The sequence below is a fragment of the Camellia sinensis genome, chromosome 1 (assembly GCF_055761805.1).
Source record: "Camellia sinensis isolate YWXY chromosome 1, ASM5576180v1, whole genome shotgun sequence".
NCBI lineage: Eukaryota > Viridiplantae > Streptophyta > Magnoliopsida > Ericales > Theaceae > Camellia > Camellia sinensis.
In genome coordinates, this window is record NC_138961.1 from 16,863,131 (window position 1) to 16,873,013 (window position 9,883).

General features: G+C 40.4%; 2 protein-coding genes across 2 annotated transcripts; both read right to left on the minus strand.

Annotated features, from left to right (window-relative positions):
- Positions 1 to 8,127: 8,127 nt before the first annotated feature.
- Positions 8,128 to 8,553, minus strand: LOC145820660 (secreted RxLR effector protein 78-like). The gene has a single exon (XM_082917103.1). The coding sequence runs from the start codon at positions 8,551 to 8,553 to the stop codon at positions 8,128 to 8,130; it is 426 nt and encodes a 141-aa protein (XP_082773229.1).
- Positions 8,554 to 8,802: 249 nt separating this feature from the next.
- Positions 8,803 to 9,546, minus strand: LOC145820675 (uncharacterized). The gene has a single exon (XM_082917163.1). It carries the CDS (start codon positions 9,544 to 9,546, stop codon positions 8,803 to 8,805), a length of 744 nt encoding a protein of 247 aa, XP_082773289.1.
- Positions 9,547 to 9,883: the final 337 nt, after the last annotated feature.

The following is a 9,883-nucleotide window of genomic DNA, read 5'->3' on the forward strand; positions in this document are numbered from 1 at the left end:
TGTATGTACGGTTCATTTGAGGCTGGTGCAACCAGACGAGCTACGCATGTATTGTATCTTCTCCGTGTGAGACGCGACGAGAATTGAATAATTCTCCGCATTCTTAATTGCATGAAATATAGTTGTTGCTTTGCATTCTTGCTTAAAACTATTGCGTGTGCGCTTCATTACAGTTTGCTACTTTGTATGATCATGATTTACGTCAGGCTTTGTGCGTATCATTTTGCATCTCGCCCCCTGCCTGCGGGCACATCTGTGTTATCTCGGCAGTTTGTCTAAGTCTTCGGCCTTGCCAAAAATGGGTCGTCTCTGGGCTTTGATATTCACTCCCGTCACGTATGACTTCCGAGTTTTGTCAAAGAGGGGCAACTGTAGACACCCCATTTTTGACTGACCTTAAGACTCAGACGTCGCCAGTTGAGCACTCGGTGATGTTGCATATTGTGCTCGTTCTGAGGTTTCAGAGTCTTGGCTGCAAGCCTTGCCTCCGGACTTCGGGGCTCTTTTGTGCTTTGCCTCGATTTACGAACCAGGTCCTATTTTCTCTGCTTTCTCTTCCCGAAGGGAGGGAGCGGTCTCGTAGACCATCTCTCAGTGGCCGTAGGCCATTTTTTCCGTTTGGAGACCAGTTTCTGGTTTTCGGAACCGTCGGCCGTGCGCCTCAGTTTGGGACCGCTTGACTACCTCCGTTTGCTCTGGTTTTTGGCACACACCTTGTTTCCTCTCTTTAGAGGGACACTATGGCCCGGGAGACCACCTTCGTGGTCATACGCCACTTCCGGTGCCTAGCAGCCTGTTTTCGGGGCCTCGGACTACGCGTTTTGGCCCTCGAACCTTCGTTTCGTGTCCGTCTTGGTCTATTTTTGGTAGGGACCCTATTTTCACTGTTAGGGAGGGGATAGTATGGTGGCCAGCCACCTTTTTCCCTGAAAAACCAGTTTTCTCATTTTCTCTCTCCATAAGCCGATTTTTCTAACAGAAAGCTGGTTTTTCCCACTTTTAAGCCACTTTTTTCTGGCTTTTCACACCATCATTGTGTTGTGCTCATCTGGGAGGCCACTAATATGGGTAGGCCGACCAGTAATTCTTCTTCACCCTTTTGAATCCCTCTAAAAAGTTGGTTTTTCTCTCTCTTGGGTCACATTTTCTGGTTTTTCACCACACAGTTGTATTCTACTCATCTGGGAGGCCACCTTTCTGGGGAGGCCGACCAGCTTTTTTACTTGACCCTTTTGACCCCTGGTGGGCTGACCAGGGGGAGTGGCCGGCCGGCCACCTCAGCTGGTCGGCCAGCTTTCTTCTTTTTGCTCTTCTCAAGTGCAACACAGTTGTGCCAGCTGTGAAGCACTTGACCCACTGTCCGAGATTTTGAGTCTTTTGTTAACCTTTTTAAGTTGGTTTTGACCCCCTTGCTTAGATTCTTAGGGAAGCTTGACTCTTTTGTCAAGATTTTTGAGGAAGCTTGACCCTTTTTGGTCTAGCTTCCTCAAGAAGCTTGACCCTTTTGGGTTTAGCTTCTTTGAGAAGCTTTAAACCCCTCTTGAGGCTTCTCCAAGAAGCCTTATCCCTTCTCCTCTATATAACCAACCCTCCATCTCATTTTGCAAGGGTTAGAAAGTTTGGCCAAGGCACATGCACTCCACCCTCCATAGCCTTCTTCTCCAAAGCTCCAAACCCTAATTTTCTTGGCCATTTACACTACACCTCTAAGCTTAACACCTCCACCATCCATTACAGCACCTTGGAACTCATTTTCAAAGGTTCAAAGCTCACTTTCTTGGTTCGAGGTTGGCTGCATTGCTGTACTACAAGGGTAAGTCCTCATTTCCCCCATTTTTGCATTATTTTGCTCTATACCTTAGCTCTTTTTGTAAGCATTTTTGAGCATTGGTGTAAACTAAAAATAGTCTTATTTTGAGCTCCTCTTCATGTTTGTTTAAGAGTACTTTTCTGTTTGAGGTCTCCTACCCCCTTGTATGCTTTATCTCTCTTTTAGGGCTTATTTTGCATGATATATTAGCCTTATTTTTGAGCATTTTTGGACCTCGACCTAAACTGAAGAAAGTTTTTTTTTTTACCTCCTCTTTACGTTTGATTGAGGTCACTTTTCTGTTTGGAGTCATTTTCTTCCTTGCATGCTTCATTTCCCCATGTTTTGAGCCATGCATATGAGCATTTGCATTGGCCTTGTTTTGGCCCCTTAGCCACTGAAATCCAGTGGATTTCAGTGGCCTTGATGTGTCTTTGAGCCCCAAAATCATAGAGGGGTGACCCTCTCACCTCTCATTCTCTTTACTAGCATTGTTGGCCTTCCAAAGGGACTCTATTTTGCATGCATTGAAGTCATGTTTCAGGCCTCATTTTGTGAGTTTTATGGTCTGCATAAGCTTTGTTTAGAGCCCATTTTGCCATATTTTATGTCTATGATGCATGTGTAGAACAACCCCCCTCAAGGCCTTTCAAAGGGTCTTTCATTTTCATGCTTCCTAGGTTAATTTCAGGGCATTTTTGGTGAGTTTTAGGGCTGTCATAACTCATTTCCAGAGGTGGTTTTGCCATGTTACATGTCTATCTTGTATTTTCTTAATAACCCCTTGTAAGGCCCTCCAAAGAAGCCCCTCATTTTTGCATGCATTGGCTGCATTTCAGTGATTATTCAGGCATATTTTGGCATGTTTTATTCACTGTTTTTGGCTCGTTTGATGAGTTCTCATTTGCTTCATATACATGCCATGTAAACCATGTTTGCCAGCCAATGTTGCATGCTATTTTAGCCCATCATGTTAGCATCTTTTGGCCATGCTCTAAACTAGAATTGTGCATGTTTTGGGACTGCCTTGGCTCTGTCTTTTGACTTCATGATCAAATAATGCTTTCTTTGTATACTTGTGGTTCAATACATGTGCCTAGTTTTGAGTTTCGGGGTTTATTCCATGCATCGGATGCCATATTTCCATGTTTCGGGACCATTTAGCATCATGTTTTAGTGCTGGAAATTACATGTTCATAGGCCATCTTTCATCCTTTGCCATGCTTTGGTAGAGTGGCATTTGATGCCTTAGGTTCGGTTCTCGGTATGCGTGCACGTGTGCACGCATTTCGGTTGTCTCATTTTCATCTAATGGCCACTGATGTGAGTGTGGCTGAGGTCCACTCATGTTGGTGAAAGTCCATTGTGCATTGTGTATGCCATTTCAATTCATAGCATTGCGTATGCTAGGTTGCATGTTAGAGCGTTGTGTATGCCATGTTTCATCGAGCATTGTGCATGCCATTTCATAGCATTGCGTATGCTAGGTTGTATGTTAGTCGCATTGTGCATGTCATCTTATTTGCATCGTGTTTGGGATAGGAGTTAGCCCAAGCACGGGAAACGAGGGACATTTCGTACTCCGAGTGACGGAGCGTGTCTCAATTCTCGATTGCCGACACTCCAGATTACCCATGATGGAGTTTAGGTCTTGTTGTGTTTTCATGTGCATTCATTTCATGTTGAGTCGTGCAATTCGACTCCTCGACCATCATGCATCGATATGCGTGATTGGTGGCACGAGGATCGAGGACTACACTCCCTGAAGAGTAGTCATGCATATTCCAAGAACAATTGCAAACAGAGGCAAAATGGGGCATCGTAATGAATTTTCGCACAAGGCAACTCAAGCATGCATCATTCATCATTTGGAACAGAGCTGAGGTGGTCCATGGATTTGCGTGCTAATTTACCTGCTTTCCTAGATTAATTTGTTAATTAATTAAGATTTTGTATTCATTCAGACTGTACTATTTATTCGAACTGTATATTATTAATTTGGACCCTCCGAGCGAGGGCAATGTTGTAATAAGTGTGCATGCGTGTGATGTATGTCTTCCAACCCCACGTCTTTCTCCCTTTTATTTACCAGCTTATGATGGTTAGATTAGGGCATGTTTCAATTAGCATACAGTATGATAGCATGTTTGCATTCATTCATCTGTCTAGCATGCACCGGGCTCGGCGCATCATACTAACTGCATTTGTATTTCAATTCCGAGTTGAATACTTGTTAGTTGTAGCATTTCACATGTCATCTTTAGAATAGCCGAGCCTATCTTAGTTGCATTTTGCATGTGTTGCATTAAGCATTTCAGCATAGTTAGGATCATGCATGATTTCTAACATAGCTTCTGTTTTGGCTTGGAGTACACGGTAAGTTTATGCTTTAGCATCCTTGCATGTGTGTGAGTGACTGCCATGATAGCATGCTTACCATGAGGCTATGTACTTATATGATATAACTACCTGAATGCCTGTGGGTGAAGGTTGGGTTATTTGAATTGGAACAATTCATCAATTGCGAGTTTTAAGCACACTTGAGAGTGGCAAATCATCATGTTTTCTAAGCCCACCTGAGGGTGGCAAATCCACATTTTAGCCTGCTTGCGAGTAGCAAACTGTTTTCAACACAAACATGAGATGTTTCGTTCCAATACAGGCGATCCAGTCTATACTTGTATGCTATACGCATCACATAGTAAATCTAGGCTAATAACCGGAGTAAGAATGCATAATGTTTTCAAAACTAGATATCATGGTTAGTAGAGGCCAATCTTTGATTGGGCGAGCGGAGGTGCTCACGAAGTGACCTTCCCCAATTGTACCCAAGTTCCCGAGCCGAGGCAACTTTGGTGATGACGGACACGTGGCCTTAGGAATGAGTCAGGGTTTCCTAAATTTTCCCAAAATAAAATATTTAGATGGCGACTCTGTATCTGGCAAAGCAGTCCATATTTGGCACTTCTTTCAAAAAAATCTGTTTTCAAAAGCAATTTGCCGGATTTGGACTCTTTGATGATTCATCGGTCTTGCATTGCACTCCGCGAGATTAGATACAGGACCGTGACACAAATTGAGTCCGAACTGTAGCGAGGCCCGTGGGCGCGTACCAACAATAATGAAGGAAAAATGCATTTGAATAAGGAAAGTAAACAAAAATACAACTTTTTAATACATTGAGATTTCATGTCCATCATAGCCTTAGGGTCACATTATCTCCCGATTTAGGTGGTGACGGTACCGTTACCCAAAACAAAACCATAGGAACATAACTCATGTCATTGTAGCACTTCAATTCTCATTTCAATGTTTTGGTCCCCAGGACCCCAAAGCATTTCGGCCCTTGTGACCCCAAAGGCTATATTTGGTTATATGATTAATAAAATAAATACTCTCGCATAACGTTTCATTGTCATTTAATCATCATCATCATAAAATTTGAAGGACTCAACTTAAATAAATTATCATAAAAATTAATGCTTCATTATACAAATGAAATCATGTATTTATTTAAACTTAACCTTTGACCTTAATAAATTTATAAATTTTGTTTTTATACCTATATCATGATGGAATGTGTTACTTCCTTTAATTCAAAAATATTTTCAAACTTTGTATTAAAGATAGAGATAAGGTAAATTTCCATGGTAAGTATACTCACCTCCAAAATAGCAAAAACGTAGATTTGAAACCCTACGAGTTAATTCCCAAGAGGTGTGGAGACGCCTTCCTCCAATCCTAACAATTAGAAAATAAGATCTAAAATTAGGGGGAAGCTTTCAATGAAAATTACAACATCTACAAAATTAATCCTAAATAAGACATGCTATGGAATGAGAGCTAAAACCAAGCTTAAGAACTCCTCCAACTTCAAGTCACCCAAACAAACAACTTATCCAATCTCCACAATACCCAAACTCTGTACATTTTTGAGTTCTTAACTTTTTAAATATCCAACCAATTTATATGCACAATACCACCATCAATTAAACCACAAAAGTCAAAATCAACATTTTCATAAACTCAACAACTTAGGTAAAACCACTTCAATCATTAATAAAATTCCTCCAAAATTGTTTATAGAACATAGAGATACCCAATCCACCATTTATCAAATTAATTTCAACATATAAATTTCCTACAACCAAAATCCCCGATTTTTACATCAAATTCAAACCTAGATTAACCCAAATCTCAATCTCAAAAACAACCATCAAATTGATCATTTTTCTACATGTAAAACATTCATAGAAACTAATTGAGAGTATAAAACTCAACAATCAAACCCCAAATCATAATAGATCTAACATAGAAAAAAATTCATCATCTCTAACTCAAAATATGTAAAACCTTAAACTAAACTTTTAGGCAAAAATTCTTACCAATTAAAAGCCTCTAATCCATCAAGAAAATAAACCCCAAGCTTTGATTCTTCAAAAGATTAAGAAATATCTAGAGTTGGTACTTCTATTCTGCTATTTTCGAATAGAGTGAAGGAGTGGCCGACCGGACCCTTTTTCGGGCAAGATAAGATGACCGGCGGTGGTGGAGATGGTGGGTTAAGGTGGTGGTGTAAGGGTGGAGCAAAGGTGGGGTGTTTGGCCACCAAGAAAGTAAAGGAAAATGAGAGAGAATGTAGAGAGAAGTTAGAGAGAGAAGAATGAAGACAATGAAGTAAAAAAAAAATTTGCACTTTTTTTTTTTTTTTTTTTTTTTGTTTTAGTTGAAATGGGGTGTTTGGTCAAACCTACTATCAAGTTTGGAGTTGGGTTTTGATATCCTAAGTGGAGTTTAACTTAGGGGTGCATTTGGCTCTAGATGAATGTTGGGAATATTATAAAGAAGCCCACATAGCAACTCTGACCTTTATTAGCTCTTCCAAAGCAGTCCAATCTGGTTGTGCCTCATTAAATAAACACTCATTTCTGTTTTTCCACACTGACCACATTACTGCTAATGGAATTGTCTTCCAAATTGCCTCCGTCTTTTTCATCATTTTTGTACCTGACCACCAATGTAGTAATGCCTCCACTGAACCAGGAATAACCCAGCTAAAATTCCACCAATTCACAATATTTGCCCATAATCTCCAAATCATAGAACAATGAAGTAAGACATGGTTCAAAGACTCTATCTCAGATCTGCAGAACACACAGATTGTACTTGGATTTGAATTCAACACTCCAATCCTTTGCAAAAACTCAGAGCATTTAATCCTGCCTCTCCAAGCTAACCACCTCAGAAATTGAACTTTGGGAAGGGCAAAATTATTCCAAATACTCCTAGTGACTATAATAGCTGGCCCTTTCCACTTCCAGATTGATGCCACAGTAAACACTCCAGAAGGGTGAGCTAGCCAAGAGCAAGAGTTTTCCATCCTTTCATTGAGCCTAGGTGCATTCTGCAGTAGGTCATGAAGTTTCAGCACTTCCTCCTCTTCCCGAGCAAACAAAGGCCTTCTAAAGACCAGATTCCAATCTGAATCCACTCATCTTCTATGGACAAAATCAAACAAATTGCCATCTTTTTCAACTGACAAAGTGGATAATCTGGGAAATATCACACTCAGACTTTGGTTGTTACACCACCTATCAGTCCAGAACTGCAATCTTCTACCATTTCCAACAACTAACTTGAAATTTCGCAAAAAGAAATCGCGCAAAGCAGGATTTGCTGAAGCCACTGATAGTATGTCTTGACACAAATTAGACATCCACACTAAACTTATGAATAAGGGGCTCCATCTGCCACCTAAACCTCCATACTTACTACAAACCACTTGCTTCCACAAAACTGCCTCCCCTTTGCCATACGTCCACCACCACTTAATTAATAGGCGCTCATTAACCTGACTTAGATTTCTCACACCTAGCCCACCTTGATTTTTGCTTAGACAAACCTCCTTCTAATTAACTATTTTTTCCTAATTTCAGACCTTCCCACAGAAATTTAGCTTGAATTCTGTGTAATGATTTTGCAATACCCACTGGTAGCTTGAAGATGGATAGGAAATAGATTGGCAAGCTTGATAGAACAGACTTGATCAAAGTTAATCTTCCTACAAACGACAAATACCTTCTCTTCCATGAAGCTAACTTACTCTTAAACTTGTCTACCACTGGTTTCCATGTACTCTTTCTCCTTGGATTTGCTCTTAGTGGGAGCCCCAAATAGCTCATTGGCAACTTTTGACTAAGGCAATTTAGTTTTTTTGCAAAAATCTTCCCTAGATCACCCTGCACACCTACCCCACACACTTTACTTTTATGGAAATTTATTTTGAGTCATGTCATCAACTCAAAGCAACTTAAAATTCATTTCACAGCAACATCTTCCTTCCACGCAGCTTCACAAAATATAATAGTATCATCGGCAAACTGCAAGTGTGATAGTTTCAACTCATTTGGTCCTACAGATACTCCTCTAATCAGGCCCTCTTCCTCTGCTCTTTCCATTAGAATATTAAGGCCCTCTGCTATAATGTTAAATAGGAAAGTTGAAAGCGGGTCACCTTGCCTAAGGCCTTCCATGGGAGAAAACTTTGATGTTGGTGATCCATTTACTAACACTGATATTCGAGCTGTGGATATGCAAGTCTTTATCCACCCCACCCATTTCTCGCCAAAACCAAAATTAGTCATCATCGAATACAAAAAGTCCCAATTTACAGAGTCATATGCCTTTTCAAAGTCCAGCTTTAGGATGAGTCTTTTCTTTGTTGACCTTCTCCACCACTTCATTGGCAATTAGTACCCCATCTAGAATATGCCTTCCACTTAAAAATGTTGTTTGTACTTCATTAATGATCTTGGGCAAAACCTTCCTCAGCCTTCTTGATAAGACTTTAGCTATTATTTTGTATATTGGGCTAATCAAACTGATTGGCCTACAGTCACCCAACCCCACAGGATTTTTCTTCTTAGGAATTAAGGTAATAAATGAACTATATACTCCTTTGGCCAACTTACCATTAGAGTGAAACTCATTCATCATCTCACAATCTCCCCTTTCATGATGGCCCAACACTTTTGAATACATTTTAGATTAAAGCCATCCGACCCCGGAGCTTTATTCCCTTCACAATCTTTAATTGCATCCCAGATTTCACCCTCCAGAAAATCTGCCTCCAACAATTCAGTTAAATCAATTGAACCAATTGAGGCAAAAACACCTGATAACTTTGGTCTACTCCTCCATTGTTCTGTAAACAGATGATTGAAATGACGTACCACTGCCTGTTTAATCATCCCAGGCCGATCATGAATTACTCTGTTCTCAGTAACTGAGTTCAACAAGTTTTTCCTTTGTCTTTTGCTTGCCATTAGATGAAAAAACCTGGTATTTTTATCCCCATTTTCAGCCCATACCCTTCTAGATTTTTGATGCCACAACCATTCCTTCTTCTTGCTCAGATCCCATGCCAAGCTTCTTACTTCTGCCCTTCTTTTGATCTCATGATCCTGAAGGTTCCTTTCTTCAGCTATTAAATCCCAGTCATGAAGTTCATCCTCTACTTGTTTCCACTTCTCATCAATGTAACCAAACACTTCACAGTTCCACCTTTTCAGATGGGCTCTAAGATTTCCTAGTTTTTTCATTAGCATGTAACTGGCCCAACCACTAACCTGAAATCCTTCCCAACAATTCTTCACTTTTGCTTTGAATTTGGGATGTAAACACCATGCATTAATAAATCTGAAAGGTTTTGGGCCCCAATCCTTCTCATCTTCCATAAGGAGTATTGGACAATGATTAGAAATGCTTCTAGGCAGCCCCTACTATTTAAACTTGAATCCTCCCAACCACCTAGGATCGATTAAGAATCTATCAATCATACTCCATCTATCTCCATCCATCTCATTACACCAAGTGAACTGTCTGCCTAACATTGGAATATCTACCAGCTCCAGCTTTTCAATCAATTCATTAAAATCCTTCGTCCCTCTTTCCCTTCTAGAACACCCTTTTCTTTCACTCATAAATCTAATTTCATTAAAGTCACCACCTATACACCAAGGGCTTAAGAAAGATGGTTTAAGCTTTGCTAAGGACTCCCATAGTTGTCTTCTT

Bases quoted from the DNA above. Each gene is read 5' to 3' on its own strand.
- LOC145820660 (XM_082917103.1), bottom strand. From the start codon at position 8,553: ATGAAGTGGTGGAGAAGGTCAACAAAGAAAAGACTCATCCTAAAGCTG.
- LOC145820675 (XM_082917163.1), bottom strand. From the start codon at position 9,546: ATGGAAGATGAGAAGGATTGGGGCCCAAAACCTTTCAGATTTATTAAT.